The sequence below is a fragment of the Anabrus simplex genome, chromosome 1 (assembly GCF_040414725.1).
Source record: "Anabrus simplex isolate iqAnaSimp1 chromosome 1, ASM4041472v1, whole genome shotgun sequence".
NCBI lineage: Eukaryota > Metazoa > Arthropoda > Insecta > Orthoptera > Tettigoniidae > Anabrus > Anabrus simplex.
The window spans coordinates 926,913,441-926,930,942 of record NC_090265.1 but is presented as its reverse complement, the minus strand read 5'-3'; the positions used below and the strand labels follow the sequence as shown (position 1 = coordinate 926,930,942).

Sequence of the window (17,502 nt, the reverse complement as noted above, 5' to 3'; positions counted from 1 at the left end):
GACATGTTTTGTTCTTGAAAGATCATCATCAGATTCTATCAAATCACAATATTTTTATTGATGACATTTGTTCATGTAGTTAAACATTTATGTTTACATATTGTTATACCCTTTAATACTTGAAGGTTAGAACTTATCTTAATGAAGTAGTCCAGTAGTACGTCCTCTCTCCTTACTAAACCAACAAAGAGTGCAATGTGGCGTATTACTCTGTCATTAGTAGAGACCAGATTTTTAAAGGGAATACCTTTAAAAAAAAAAAATTAATTGGGAACAAGAAGTAATCAATACTATGCATGAAAACTATATTTAAAACTCAAGATTGCCATGTTTTAACTTCCCCTTTTTTTTTTTTTTGTCCTTCTCTTTTTCTCCTACATCTGCATTTATTTTCCCCCTTTTTAAGAATATATGGCAAAAACGTCAAGAATTTAATTTATTTCACTTTGAGGGAAAATACCTGCATAAAATATTGATGCAGTGTAAGGTAAGAAAGAATTAACACAGGTTCTGTACCAAACTCACCCCAGAGTTGAACTTGCCCACTGCACCCCCTCACCCCACCTACAGGTATTTTTGGACTCGTCGCTTCGCCTCCAGAATGTGTGAAGCAGTTACAGTCGCTTGCTCGCTTCAGTAGCAGAATCAGTCATAGAAAATGGCACACACCATTAAGTGGCAGCATGAAACAGCAGTAGCTTGTAATAGTGATGGCGAAATCATCTTTTAGCAGTAAAATGCAAAGTGCAGTAAGCAGTTTCAAGGACGATTTAATCAAAACGGATGGTACCGTTATTCAATGTTCTCTATGTGATATTGATATTAAAGTAGATGGTAAACATACAAAGGATAGAATAATAAGGATAGAAGTATGCCAAACATGAGAAACACAAAACAAAGCTATTCATGTGAAAGTTCCAAAACAGTCATTTTTACAGGAATCTTTTCAGAAGGCCGAACGAAAAAGCAGGGAACAAACCTTTTTTTTCACGACCTCACAGGTACATTTGTCCAATGTGGAATTCCTTTAAATAAGGTAAATAACCCAGCAATGAAGAGTTTCTTGGAAAAATACACACAACGCACTGTCCCTGATGAAAGCACATTTAGAAAGAGTTATGTTTAACCAATTTATGAAGCTAATGTACAAAAAGTTAAGGAGGTTGTTGGAGGCCATCCAGTTTGCTTCATTTTGGATGAAGCAACCAATTCACTTTCAAGAGCAGTTCTAAACATTCTTGTGATGACATTGACAGGTGATCCATCAAAACCAATGTTGGCTGCCATGTACGAATTGGAAAAAGTCACCTCTACATCTATAATGCAGAGTTTCAGTGACTTGTTTGAAACTCTGGCCATCAGGATTACAGTACAACAAAGTATGGCAGGTTGTTCCGGACCAAGTATCATACTTGGTTTCAGCATTTGCACAATTGAAGGCTATTTATTCTAATTTCCACCATACAACTTGCATTGCCCATGCTTGGCATTGGGTATGTGAAGCAATAAGGGTTGAATATATTGTTGCAAATGCCTTCATATCCGAACATAAGAAGACATTGATTAAAGCTCCAAGTAGAATACAAATTTACAAGGAAGTTACAGGCCTACAACTACCAAAGTTTCCCATCATAACTAGATGGGGGACATGGATTTCATGTGCTTTTTCCTTTGTGAACATTTCACTAAGATAAAGGAATTTAGACTGTCTTTCAATGATGTTGAATCTGCAGCTGTGGGACAAATGAAGGACCTGCTGAGTGACCCAAATTTGGAGACAGAGCTGTACGCAGTCCATAAGTTCAAGTTTCTTCCTGCCACCATCTTGCAACTGGAAGAGTAGTGGTTATCCAAGGAGGTGCAATGGAGTGTGGTTGAAAGAACTGACAACATGCTTGACGGATTTGCAAAAGAAAAACTTAAGGCAAGCTTATCAAAGAATCCAGATATTGAAAAACTAGTGAAGCACACTGATTTAGAGTTTAGAGTAAAAACCAAGTATTCCCCACTGGTTTCTGTTGATATTGAATGCTCATTTTCTTTGTATAATTTTAAATTCAAAGAGACAAAATTTGACCTTCAAACATATCGAAATGTTGAATGTCATCAGGTTCAGTTCGTTCTTAATGCAATAAACAATATAACACAAGGACACTACATAAAAGAGAATAGGCCTATATCCTTAAATGTTGAACATGTAATTGATTAAATATCATTCTTTAATGCAGTCAAGTTAAATTAGAAGTGACTAACTGATTATGCATACCTTTGTATTTCCTTTAATCTCTTTACCAGTTCCCTTTTTTTAATAATCCCTTTTTAATGAATATTTCCCTTTTTGGTCCTTTTTTAATGAATAATTTTTCCCTTTTTGGTCTTCTCTCTCTCTGCTAGGGGCTTTACGTCGCACCGACACAGATAGGTCTTATGGCGACGATGGGATAGGAAAGGCCTAGGAGTTGGAAGGAAGCGGCCGTGGCCTTAATTAAGATACAGCCCCAGCATTTGCCTGGTGTGAAAATGGGAAACCACGGAAAACCATCTTCAGGGCTGCCGATAGTGGGATTCGAACCTACTATCTCCCGGATGCAAGCTCACAGCCGCGCGCCTCTACGCGCACGGCCAACTCGCCCGGTCTTTTTGGTCTTTTTAATGAATATTTTCCCCTTTAAAATCCAGTCTCCAGTCATTAGCGTGAGGCTAGCTGGCTAGCTTGTCAGTAACTTTCCATTACGCCATGCTATGGTCATGTCACCACTGGTTACTTTGAATTGTACCTATTTCTGATGAAATGCAAAATTAATTAAATTTTGTTATTATTTGAACAAGACACGGGAAACTGAAACAATAAAAATACAACATAATGAAGACATTTTGTTGTATCATAGACCGCCTCTGTGGTGTAGTGGTTAATGTGATTAGCTGCCACCCTCAAAGGCCCGGGTTTGATTCCCGGCTCTGCCACAAAATTTGAAAAGTGGTACGAGGGCTGGAACAAGATCCACTCGGCCTCACGAGGTAAGCTGAGTAGAGCGGGTTCAATTTCCAGCTCAGCCATCCTTGAAGTGGTTTTCCATGGTTTCTCACTTTCTCTCCAGGCAAATGCCAGGATGGAACTAGCTTAAGCCCATGGCTTCTTCCTTGCCACTTTCTTCCCTATCCCTTCCAATCTTCCCATCCCCTACAAGGCCCCTATTCAGCATTGCAGGCGAGGCCGCCTGGGTGATGTACTGGTCCTCCTCCTCAGTTGTATCCCCAACCAAATGTCCCACTCTTCTGGCCACTGCCCATGAAGTGATGGAGGTAGGATCCCTCCTGAGTCCGGGAAAAAAAAAAAAAAAACAAGCCTGGAGGGTAAACAGATTTTAAAAAATTGGTGTATCATAAAATTCATAATTATCTGATATCAAAAGCTTGTCATTACTATAAAGCTCACACAAGTCAATCCAAGTTTACATCAATGGTTTTTCACAGCAGTTGCCTCTTAGATTACTTAATTTCCTGTACCCTTCCTACTCTCTGGACCTTAAACCCCCAGACGCTCGCTAAAATATTTTTGATAAGCGTGATGGTAAGTCTGGAAAGTCAAAAGGAAGTCCATTTCAGATATGTCATAACATCACTTTACAACTGTCTGTTACAGATCTTACTGGAAAACTCATTGGCTTCATTACTCATTACTTATCAAGCTTATCTTGGTCAGAATGATTGTTAATACATAGGTATATGAATTTCATATGTTCTGTTCTTTGCCTTGCCCACATTTACTTGTAATATTGGAAATATACCAGTCAAAACTGTTTCTTGATTAACTTTATTTTTTTCAGGAATGAGCACAGTGCATGAAGTTATCACAGCAGTCCACTGTGGGATGAAGGTTTTTGCCTTTAGTCTTATTACCAATGAATGCATCACAGACTATGACACTGAGAGAGAAGCCAACCATGAGGAAGTTATTGACACTGCTTCTACGCGTACAAAGATACTTCAAGATATGGTTGCCGAGATTGTGACACGTATTCCAATGTAGTGAAACGAGAAAGAGACTTGATTTACTTTTAAATTATAAGAAGGATACAGTTCCTTTTTTAAAAGATAGGTACTATTTATGAGGAAGCGAACTGTTTCAGCAGCATTTCAGACTAGCTTGACAGTCAAGCGTCATGGTACTGGTATTCAATGTATATAGGTTTTCCTGGATTTCTGCAGAGAAAGTTAGTATAAACCCTGTTTCAAGAACTATTCAGCACTTCTACACTATAAGTGTACAAAGGGTTACATTTGTCAGTTCTGGTCAGTATGAACTAAGTAGTAACAATGGTGTTCATATAGAAATTATTACCATTTCTCTCCTTCAAGGTAAGAAGGATTTGGTGATGGTACACAATTTAGATATTTATTTCCCTATCTGTTTTATGAACAATATCAATACACAAGAGATCTGATGTGCCTACTTCCATATGTTTCTTGTTATAATGTATAAATCATTAGTCATTTGTAATATGCTGTTAACATAATTCTCCAAATCCCTGACAACAGCAGAAATAACACTACTTGGGTGCAGTATAGCATTTAGAAACATATCTAATTGTGGTACGTTAATTTAAAACTATTTGTGGTTTTACTGACTCAGAAGATGAAATATGTATACAGCAGAACTCTCAGTTGGTGTTTACCAAATATCTGGATCATTTTGCATGGCAGCCCAATGAAATTTGCACTCCTCTTCCCTGAACAGCTGAACATAATGTACTTGAAGCTGCAGTTTGCAAGTGTTTTCTTCAGGAATGGTCAATTGGAAATCTTCTTTCTGGTCTCATTATCTGTGAGAAAGCAATAATATTTGCTCAAAAGGTCAGTGATTTATACGACTTCAAAGCAAGTAATGGCTAGCTTAGAAATTTTAAGGCTAGACATGGCATTTGGGAGATCGACATGAGTAGTGAAAAATTTCTGCAAAGAAAGAGGCCACCAATAAATTTATTGAAACATTCAAATCTGAAACCAAAAATTATAATCCTGATTTTCTGTCCAACACAGGTGAAAGAGGCCATACTACTAGAATGATGTAAAATAAATTGAAATGTCTTCCAACTTATATATAGAACTGTGTTACTAACCAACTCTATTTATGAGGTATAATTGTCTTTGATCTTAAATGTTACATTTTTGAAAACTGTTTTTCATGTAAATAGTTGGTGAACTTCATATCTTGAGGTAATTGCTGCTTGCTTAGTGGTGTTTTTGTTATTTGCCATTGTTTATTTTTTAAGTTGGTACTTGCAGTTTTCACTGTGTGAAAATCATATCATAGTTTAATGGTAAAGGAAACGTATTTATATGATACCCATTTATTTGCTAGAAAACCAACATTCCTACATAAATACTTTTTCTCAATCATGAAGACTGATTAATTAAAATGGAGAGAAGAGAGGAAGGGCAGTATGAAAAGAGATGAAAAATACTATATATTTAACATATAGGTATTTATATTTGTATCTTCTTGGAAACCAAGTTCCTAACATGGCATATGGGTGAGATAAATGGAAAATTCTTCAATCTGTATTAACAGTAGGGAAATGTGCATTTTTCTTCCTCCCTCCAACACTTCCTACCTTTTATCCCGTAAAATCTCATTTATATGCCCTTTTTGTATATTGCACTCTGTATTTCATTAATTAAATTGTGCAGTGGAAAATGTTGCACAGTAACCTCCTAGATTGAAATATTTATTATCCTATAAACAAAATTATTAGAACTTCACTATAGGCCTACTCAATTCACTTATCATTCTTCATCTGTGATGAGTAACTTAATCATCTTTCATGAGAACAGACACAACTGAAAGTGGAATGATAACATGAGTATTATTTCACATCAGTCATATTTTGTATAATTTTTCATGGCCTGTGCTTTCATTGGGCAATGTGCCAGCTAATAATTTTGTAATATACCATGCTATTATACAGTACATGTGTGTATCATACTGTACATAAGTGATCATTTTTTTAATATTATCAAAGCCAGCAATTTTCAAAGTTATTAAGTGAAAGTTGTTGAATAATTTTCATGTATAATACATCCTGAATTAAATAGAAGATGTAAATGCAAATCATCCATTGAAAATTACTGGTTGTTGATATTGTTGTTGTTGTTAGAATGTCCTGTTACAAATATTAGAATTAATGAGAAAAATAGTACAAATGTATAATAATGGAATGGAGAAGAAAACAGTTTGAGAATATTTTTACCTACAGTATTTTATATAACTAAATATTTTGTACATATTAATTGTAGAGAGAGCTGAGAAAAATAAAATGTTAAAAAAGATTAATATTTTCATGAATTGGTACTACCTTTCTATGACTAAATAACTCCTTGATATACAGTATATTCTATACACATCTACTAAAAGCAGTACTGAATGCAGAGCATGCGGGAGACATGTGGATTCGAACCCCACCATCAGCGGTCCTGAGAATGGTTTTCTATGGTTCTCATTTTCACTTCGAGGCAAATGCCGGCAGAATTTCAGTTCACAGCCAATTACTTCCACCTCCTTACCCTTTTTCATTCACCATCATTCATTTAATCTTCATTAGCTCCTCAACTGAGGTTGGCACCATGCAAAACATGCCATATAAATTAATCTTACCTCATCCCCGACCCCGCATCAAAAAACAGAACTAAGGGTTAGACCAGTGTCCAGCAACCAGGTGACATTTGATGTCGGAGAGCCCGTGTGTTGTAACAGCACAGAAAGTGGTCAGCCACTTGAGTCTTAGAGTAGGACGTAGGGACTGCCACACTTTGTAGTAGGCATGTGTTGTACTATATATAGTGGTGTCAGTAATGGTACAGTATATAAGCGTGGATGAACCTGGCACATCGCAGTGGGACAAGCTATCTATGCCTCCGATCTTTTTATCTTTATGGGAAGATCTATATTTATTTGTTGAAAATGATAGGAATGCTACAGCTAAATATTTAGTTTGTAGAAAAGAGCTACAGTTTGTAAAAAGATATCATTTAGAATGCCACTACAATTTGAGTCATGCTGCAGATTATGATCAGTATCAAGGCAAGGAAAGGGTACATGTAATTACAGAACTAAATGGTAAATGAAATAACCCTGTCAAGCATTTGATCAGTGAGTCAGAAGTTTGATTGAGTTTTAAAATTTCATATTTAATTGCAAAGAAATATAAACAGTTCAGTGATGGTGAATTTGTGGAATGTTTAATTCTAGCAGGTGAGGAGTTTTGTCCAAACATCACTGAAGAGTTTGAAGCTATCAGCGTGTCCCCACAGAGAGTGTCGAGAAGAATTCAAGACCTAACTGACGGATGTCCACCTACAATTATTACTGTTATTATTCTAATTATTGACAATAAGCTTCCGGTCATATTCCTTAGCAAATGATGAGAGCACAGATATTCCTGACATGGCCCAACTAGCCGTTTTCATGAGAAGGGTTGACGAAAACCTTACAATTTGGGAGGAACTACTGGATTTAGTGTCCATGAAAAATACACAAAAGAAAGGCATAGACATTTTCAACTGCTGCATTGCAAGTGTTATTGAAAATGCTTCCTTGCCATGGAACAAACTAGTTTCAATAACAATCCTTCTATGGTAGGATGTAATGCAGGAGTAGTTTGGCTCTTAATACAAAAAATGCAGACTCTTAATGTAGCTCATACACTTGTTCCAAGTTAGAAAATCTATGTGTGAAAAGCATTGAACTGAACAATGTAATGACCACAGTATTTAGAATCACTAACCTCTTAAGATCAATGGCCTTATCTCAACAGCAATTCAAGGAATTCCTAGCAGAAAGTGACAATGAAATTGAGCTGTTCTCTGGCTTAGTCAAGGCAAAGTAGGTACTTTTTTTTTCAACTGTGACAAGCTACATTTATGGAGTGACAAAATCTGCCATTCCTCGACCTACAAGACTGCAGGTGGATTTGTGACCGCACATTTCTTGCAGATTTAACAGATCACTTGAACATTCTGAATGTTTCTCTCCAGGGAAAGGGTTTAATAATTACAGAAATTATTGATAGAGTGAAATCGTTCAAATTAAAATTGTACCTGTGGGAGCATCGGTTCATGAACAAAACTATTCCACATTTTCAAAAACTGCTTTTTAAGTTTTTTGAATGTGCTACAGCTGCAGATATGGATAAGTATATCTAAATCATGAAAAAAAACACCTTTATTCAGAATTTGATTCTAGATTTAACAATTTGGAGTGTCTGGAAACTGTTTTTCAAATTTTAACCAAGCCATATTCAGTTGTTGCAAATAAATTTGATCCAAACCTATAATTAGAGTTGATAGATTTACAATGTGATAGAGAATTAAGAGATAAATTTGAAAATAAGGAGGATTTGTGTGACTTTCATAGACTTTTTCACAAAAAAGGTTTCCCCTATTACACAGATTTGCAGCAAGAGTGCTGAATATTTTCAGTTCCACGTGTGCATGTGAACGACTCTGTTCTATTTTAAAAATAGCCAAACCAAAACAGAGAAGCCAGTTGTCAGATCACAATTTGAAATGTGCTCTTAAACTTCGTGTTTCTCAAACATTAACTCCGAATATTGAAAAACTAGTAAATGAAAAAGGATTTACACGAGTGGCCACTGAGTACTGATATTAAAAGGTAAAGTGTATGTTTTGAGTTTACTGATTATCCTATGTACTATTTTTGTTGTAAAACTGTACTGTTTGTTACTATTAGCACTCCTATTACAGTGGATGATATTGTAAAACATAGCAATTTCTTTTTCACTATCAGTTTCAAAGATGCACTGAAAAAATCAAGTATAGTTTTTTTAAACTAGAAATAAAGTTGCTGTATAACTCTTATTCTACTTCATAACAAAGTTATATTACAATAAAATAAATGGAGAGAAATATATACTACACATAGCGCATTGTACTACGTGCAGCCCTAGGCCTTCCCCTACGAATGACGTTGTGTTTCCCCTCGTCTCTCTAGCCATCACTTCTTAGTTAATTTGTTTCAATGCCGAGGCAGAGAGAGTGTGATGAGTTACCTGATATCACATGTACAAGCAGTTGGTTGACCCTGGTTTAGACAAACAATAACATCATCTACTGAAAGCTGTGAGCATACAACATTTGAAATAATTTATCTATACTAACATTACCATATAACGAAAGAATGTTTGTGAGTTTGTTTGTATACGGAAGTTAATTTTGGGTACCACTCAAACAATTTTAATAATTCTTTCATCTTCCAGGTTAATATTGGCTATATATAAATATGGTAGCTTATCTGGATTGCAAACAATTTAAATAAAAATGGAGAATCAATAAAATTGCATATTCAGAACTGTTTAATGTGAATATGCTACCAACAGCCTTATAGATACATCAAAATTGTGAGTGTAATATTTGTAGCTCTTCATGAAATCTACAAAAAATGCTACAACAGCATATGTTTGTCTCCAATAGATAACTTGCTGTTATTGTTACTGTTTTTATGGTTTATCAAACAACAAAGCATAGGAATCATTGTCGTAAGAACTGTCAAGATCTTATAGAAAAGTACCCATCAGTATGTGAGAAAATTATAAATGATCCATAAAATATGCTTCAGTACATTGTATCCATTAAGAAGAGAGTAAGAAGAGAATATCCAACATGCTCTCCGCCACCTCAGCAAGCAAGCACTGTGTAACATTCACAAGGAGCACTGACGTCATACTTCAAGTCGGTACTCTATTACATTGATGCACAACTTGAATCCACCCAGCCTGTGCAGTGGCACAAGATTAGAGGTGAAAGAACTACATAAACAATATCACTGAAGCCACTATATTAATTACCGGTACACTAGCAGCTGAATAGCTGGTACACATAACTTGGATCACCATGACACAGAGAAAATAACTTTTTCCTTTCAAAAGGATGCAAGTTCCAGTGAAAGTCCTTTGCCACAACAATTAATAGTAAACTCATATCCTCGTTCTGAGGTAGTGCAGCTCTTTTCAGACACACCCCAACTAGAGGTGAGCTTCATGTACCATTTTAACCATACACCAGCCTTCCTGCCATTCTTAAATTTCTAGAAGTACCAGGAATTGAACCCGGGCCCCCAAGGATGGCAATTAATAGGGCTAACCATTACACTAATAAAACCCAGGGGCAAACATTCAAACAAGTGGCAAGAATGTTTCTCTCATGGCCAATTATATATCAGTTTATTCAGATCCAGTAGTTCAGATATTCAATATATGGTTGTAATGACCATGTAATGCACCTAAACATGTACTGTAGTGTATAAAGAAGAAGATTGTTGGTTTTATGTCCCACTAATGAATATTTGATTGGTTTCAGAGATGGTGAGGTGCTGAAATTTTGTCACCCAGGAGATTTTACGTACTGGTAAATCTACCAAAACAAGGCTGTTGTATTTGAGTACCTTCAAATACCAAGGTACTGAGCCAGGATTGAACCTGCCAACTTGAGCTCAGAAGGCCAGCGCACCTATTTTCTAAGCCACTCGGCCTGACAGTACACTGAAATATTGTGACTTCATTGTAACCATCAAAGGTCTTTCTCCCTGCAGAGAGTGTGTCTGCATCTTTTATCATTTCTCACGACCAGCTCCATGGCTAAATGGTTAGCGTGCTGGCCTTTGGTCACAGGGGTCCCGGGTTCGATTCCCGGCAAAGTAGGGAATTTTAACCTTAAGTAGTTAATTTCGCTGGCACGGGGGCTGGGTGTATGTGTCATCTTCATCATCATTTCATCTTCATCACGACGCGCAGGTCACCTACGGGTGTCAAATCAAAAGACCTGCATCTGGTCCTCGGACACTGTTTGTCCAGCCCTTGTCCCGTTTCCCTACGGGGTCGGGTATGAGGTGAGATGAATTTGTCGTGGCGGTTTTTTATGACCGGATGCCCTTCCTGACGTCAACCTCATCAGAGGAGTTAATGAGAGATGAAATGAATGACGTGATATATGATAGTAGGGAGAGGGTGAAACCCGGTGCCGGCACATAGCCTACTCCTGTCGAATAGCACCAAGGGGTCTGCTCAAGGCTTAACGTCCCCATCCGACGGACGAATCACCATCAACAGCGTCATATGCCCTCACTCCATATGAGCACTGCGGAGAGGTTTGGAATTTAATCCAGGCTTTTGGCACGCAATCTAGTGATTAGAAATTGTATACCACCACCTCCCCTACCCTGCCGGCCAACATTCTGATGGTGAAAATTTTTTCGACCAACGGGACTCGAACCGGCTAACCTCGGTGTTAGACCGTTTTAGACTTCAGCGCCTTAACGATCATGGCCACCAGGCGGGCTATCTGGTCCTCGGACACTCCCAGCACTAAAAGCTATACGCCATTTCATTTATCATTTCTCATAATGCCACACACATTTTGATATAATTTCCAGTGTTCATCAATATTCTATAAACGGGCACAAAAACAAACACACGTGGCTGCTTGTGTTCCAAGTTACCCCATTTGGAATGCCGTAATGCATTGTCAAGCACTGAAGAAAATATGGGTGATTTAAGAAATGTATATATTTTGTTGAAACAATATGATGATGCAAATTTGGTTTACCGTAATGTAATGGCATTATGACAAGTATTGCTTATAGGGAAGTTTGAATGTTTTTGAGGATAAATTTGTAGATTTTCTTTCTGTTAGTAGGTTTCAAGTCAAAAGGAAAATTGTCCAGCTCTTAAATGTAAATTCATTGAATCATGTGTGTAAGGAAAGTGCCAATATTTTTGTTGACAAGTGTTTTAATATGATGATACAATGCTTTTAAATGAGAAAAAAGAAAAATCTAGCTGTGAACGTTCACGTAGGAATTCTAAAGCTAAAAATGTAATGCATAAATGAAAGCTCAAGCCCTTTCACAGCAGTCAATTTCACATCTTGATTATATGTCTAATTTCAGTCTTTAAATAATAACCTGTTAAATAATTCTTCATTCATTTATCCAGAATTGCTTTAGCAACTTTGAAGTTAATATCTTAGTAACACTTTCTTTCTAGACATAATTTATTTATCTATGTCCGTATATACGTTTCCATTGATATATGAATTTAGCACGAATTTTCAGGTCAAGCCACTAGGAGCGCCACTTGCGATTTGTCTCCCATTTTAACAAGGCTAAATCCAGAAGTGTCGCATATTGTCTCTACTGTATTTGGTTAAGGTACAGCCCCAGCATTTGCATGGTGTGAAAATGGGAAACCGCAGAATACCATCTTCAGGGCTGCTGACAGTGGAGTTCGAACGCACTATCTCCCGGATGGAAGCTAACAGCCGCAGACCGCAAAACACACGACCAACTTGCCCAGTAATAGAATTTTGAGGTGCAACAATGATATGTTAATACCAACATGCTAAGCTGGGGGCTGCCAATTCAAGGCAGAAAAAGGCATGCTGGTGGTTCTTCCAGACTAGGGTAACCAGAATTTCATACACAGAAAGCAGGACCTATTCCCAAAAGTGGAAAGGAAAAGTCTTCTGAGTTTTAAATACGGTGTTGATGGAGTGGAGGTAACTCACGAGGATCACTGTGACTGCCTAGGTGTGTTAATATAAGTAGAGATCTTTATTGGGGTAATCACATTAACAGGACTGTAAATAAAGGTTACAGATCTTTTCATATGGTTATGAGGGTATTTATAGGTTTGAGTAAGTACGTGAAGGAGAGCGCATATAAGTCACTGGTAAGGCACCAGTTAGAGTATGGTTCCAGTGTATGGGACCTTCACTAGGCTTGCTTGAAACGAGAACTGGATGGGATCTGAAAGAAAGCAAAACAATTCTGGGTGATTTCCAACAAAAGAGTAGTATTACAGGAATTTTACAAACTTTGGGCTGGGAAGGCTGTGAGTAAGGAGACGAACTGTTCAACTAAACTGTATGTTACAAGCTGTCAGTGGAGAGATGGTATGGAATGACAATAGATCAGTCTATCAATCAATCACTGCTGATCTGCATTTAGGGCAGTCGCCCAGGTGGCAGATTCCCTATCTATTGTTTTCCTAGTCTTTTCTTAAATGATTGCAAAGAAATTTGAAATTTATTGAACATCTCCCTTGGTAAGTTATTCAAATCCCTAACTCCCCTTCCAATAAATGAATATTTGCCCCAATTTGTCCTCTTGAATTCCAACTATTCATATTGTGATCTTTCCTACTTTTAAAGACACCACTCAAACTTATTTGTCTACTAATGTCACCCCACACCGTCCTTCCACTGACAGCTCAGAACATACCACTTAGTTGAGCAGCTCGTCTCCTTTCTCTCAAGTCTTTCCAGCCCAAACTTTGCAACATTTTGTAACGCTACTCTTCTGTTGAAAATCACCCATAACAAATCAAGCTATTTTTCTTTAGAGTTCTTGAATCATGTAATCCTTGTGAGGGTCCCGTACACTGGAACCATCAATGCAGTAATTGAAACTGAGAGGAATTTTCCTATTTATGAAACTCACAAACTGGCTGAATAAGCTTGAATGTATTTTTTAATAGGATGAAGATGCTTGATGATACTTGTTGTTTAAAGGGTCCTAACATACAGGTCATCAGCCCCACTTAAAAATAGGAAAGATCATACATAGTATGAAGATAAAGTTGAAATTCAAGAGGAAAAAATTAGAGCAAGATTAGTTTATACGAAGAGGAATTAGAAATTGGAATAATTTACCAATTTCCAACTTTGAAATCATTTAAGAAAAGACTAGGTAAACAACACCTGGGCAACAGCCCTAAATGCAGATCAGTGATGTTTGAATGATTGATTGATTAAATGACTTGCAGATTTAGGTTATTTTTGCCGTGTATGTTATTGTTATATATCGTAAAACAGTAATTAATATTGACACGAGGCAAGTTAACAAATACAGTAAGATAGCTAACAAGAGTGAAATATATATACATATAGGAAACAGATGAAAAGCAGTGCTTACCACTTAAGACTGCATGGATGTTGTACTCATAAAGAAAAGCAAAGGTCCAAACTTTCTGGCTGCAGCCTTTGTCAGTGTAGAATAGAATGACGATGGTCATTGTTGGCAAGTAGGCGCTGTGCAAGTGAGGGGAGCGGTGGGGGGTCAAACAGACAAGAGAATGGAAAAAAGGAGTGATTATTTAATGTTAGGATCGGGTGCTTCCTTGGACCTTAGCACCAGTTGATGTCCCACTTCAGAATCTCTATGGGCAAAATGTAGGAAGTAGGGAGGTAAATATTTGGGGACTTTAACATTCTTCAAATGTGGTTTGATGGTGCCTGGTATGAATGGGGGGGGCAGGAGATCTATGTTTGGAGTTTCGCAGGTACTACGGTGGCTGCAACGCGAACCTCTCCAGCACCTAATCTGGTGGAGGTTCACTGATGGTATCTTTCTCTTAAGGCACCATGAAGTAGGTCTACTTGACTCATTTCTGCACTAACTCAAATAGAATGACTGTGTCCATTTCACTTGGCAGATCTCCCCCACATTCCACTTTCCTTGGCATTTACCTTCAGCCGTAGGATGACAGAATCGACACCTCCATACACATCAAACCCACCAACCATCAGCAGTATCTCCATTATAAGTTTTCACCCATATCACACTAAATGAACTTCTATGAAATACTCCCATGAGGCTAATGACTTTCTTTTTGTAGCCATAAATGTGCATTAGTAATATAACATTCAATAAATTATGAGTCCCAGAAAATAAAAGGCAAAGTAATATTTGTTCCCGTCCAGCCCCATGGTGTAGGGGGCCACATGTCCGCCTGTCACACGGCAGCCCTGGGTTTGATTCTTGGCCGGGTCAGGGTTTTTTAATTCTAATGATGAATATCCCTGGCCTGAGGACTGGGTGTTTGTGACATCCTTAATCTTCCTTTCCTCACACACAACATTCCACACTACCTCCATTCCAATTACACGCAGGTTCATACAATATGGTGCCAGTAGGGGCAAAAGATCCAGTTGGATGCGCAGTAGCAAGCCATGCCTTCTGACGTCACGTGGTCCCCAAGTTCGCTAAACCAAACAGAGCGCCATTAGTCTAGTGATGGTGTTTACCTTCGCAACAGTGTAAGAGTTTAATTATTCTGTGCTGTGCTGTGCTGTGCCATAGTGTGTTGTGCTGTCACCGGTTGCTCTAACCACGATAGACACCAGAAGGACTTAGACATTAAATTTCATTGTTTTTCAAAGAACAGTGACATTAAATTAAAGTGGATTAATGCCTGTAAACAGGCTGACTTGTTTACTGTTGAGAATGCTAGTGTCTCCTCTGTACACTTCAACGACTCGGACTACATAAGGGACTTGGTAAAGGTAAGGGTGTATTCTGCCCGAAGGCAGGTCCGAACCTCCGCAGAGGTGTGCCTGAGCCGGAGTTTAAATGCGGTAGTGTGGCCAGTTTCTTTCTGCTCCTCCATTCGCTTACCCCCCACCAACAGCGCATGGCAACCCATCCAAATTTTGACCACGCCCAATGTTGCTTAACTTCGGAGATCTCACGGGATTCGGTGTTTCAACACGGCTACGGCCGTTGGCTAAGGGACTTGAAGAGTAAGTTATTAAAACTTCCAATGAGACGTGATTTAAGGCCTGATGCAGTATCACATTTAACTTTGACACTGAGTAGTAATGATTTAGCGAGTCAGTCCTGTAAAGATTGTGAAATAAGGGCAAAAATGTGAAATCATGATAAGGAGGTAGGCAAGTTTTACAATCGCAGGCACCAATTGAAGCAGAAAATGTTAATAATGCAATATTGAGGAAGGAATTAGATAACAAAAGTAAACATCAATGTTTCTGTGATGAGAAAATTGCTGAAGTGACTGCAGAATTTGAGTTAATTAGACTAAAAGAAACTGTGACTTAAAACAGCAAAATAGGGGCTGATGACCTAGATGTTAGTTCCCTTTAAACAGCAAGCATCATCATCATCATCATCATCATCATCATCATCATGATGAAAACAGCAAAGTAAGGACTTTCAGGACCGTCTTAGTGCAGCTAATACCGAGATAGTAAAATTTAAAAATAATATTCAAGGTTTTGAGGGTACTTTTTCTAAAAGTCAACAGTAAGCTTTATAAAAAGCAGATGCTCAAGCTGGTTATCTGAGGACGGCAGTCCTCTTATGGTCTGTATCATATAAAGCATTGTGTTTTGTTAGAGACGTGATTAATTATCCTCTTTCTAGTGAAGTTACAATCAAACGACGGCTAAGACAGTTTTCTGTTTCTCCTGGATTCATTGAGTTGAGCATTAATATCTTAAAAACACAATCAAGTCTTTTTACAAATTTTGAAAGAGATGTTGTACTCAGCTTTGATGAAATGAAGGTTAACAATGACTTGTGCTTTGATCAAAATGAAGAAATGATTAGAGGAGCCCATGATAATGTCCAAGTCATTGTAATAAGAAGTTTAGCTCAAAAGTGGATGCAACCTATCTACTACAACTTTGATACAGTGATGTCTAGAGAACTGTTAGTAAAAGTAATTCATGTTCGTAGAAAGCACCGGATTTAAAGTTAGAGCAGTTGTATATGACATGGGACCTTCAAATAGGAAATGTATGACTGATGAAGATTTCGTGGCACAAATCATCGCTGGAAAACCTATCAAGTAAGGAACGTAATATATTAATTTTTTTGTGTGTGTGCCTCATGCACTTAAATTACTGTGGAATCACCTTCTTGATGAAGGATACAAACTCAAAAGTGGGCAATGTGCTACAAAAGAAGCATTTACAAAATTAACCGAAATGCAAAGTGAGGGCAAAGTGCTGGCTATGTATTGTACGTGCACCTTTTAGAGATAGATGGACACCCTAGTGCTGAATCGGTCGACCTCAGTTATCTTCAAGATTTGTACTGGCAACCTTTGAAACACAAACTAAGAATCGCTTATGCATCACTGTGCAACATCTGGCATACACTTTACGTACTGTACTCATACTGTTGTCGTTTACACAGCAAAGCCAAACTATATAATTCATGCTAGGAACAAGATTCGCATCGAGAAATGTTATATAATGTGTGTGTGACATATTTGTTGGCTTAAGATAATAAAGATTTAGAAAAGTCATATCGATCGATCATATTATCGATTCAATTCAGATTTCATTTCCATTCAGATGGCAGTATTACCAGAACCGGCAGTGTTCCCTCCTTACTCCTCAACCCAGAACTAAAAATCTATCACTAAAAAAGTGTGCATATAATATGTACTGTATATGTGCATAAGCTTTCAATGAAGCATATGCTTGTGACTGGAATGGGGAGGCAAAATATACAGAAAGCCACTGAACTGTTATCACTGACTGTGGGTAAAGCAATATGCCATAACTTTCCAGAGCTCAGCTATGTAGGAGAGACTGTAATCATGATTAATAATGGATTTGACTTCCTAAACTCCCGTGTCCTTGCGTGTGGTACAAACAGCTTAAAAAGTGCCTATGGGAATT

At 37.7% G+C, this 17,502-nt stretch overlaps 1 protein-coding gene across 1 annotated transcript in view; it reads left to right on the top strand.

Annotated features, from left to right (window-relative positions):
* Positions 1 to 6,330, top strand: part of LOC136857759 (purine nucleoside phosphorylase) — a 50,936-nt gene extending 44,606 nt beyond the window's left edge. The window contains exon 6 of the mRNA XM_067136659.2: positions 3,828 to 6,330. Within this exon, the coding sequence (XP_066992760.2) occupies positions 3,828 to 4,030 (203 nt within the window). The 3' untranslated portion in view covers positions 4,031 to 6,330. The remainder of the gene's footprint in view (positions 1 to 3,827) is intronic.
* The last annotated feature ends 11,172 nt before the right edge of the window (positions 6,331 to 17,502 follow it).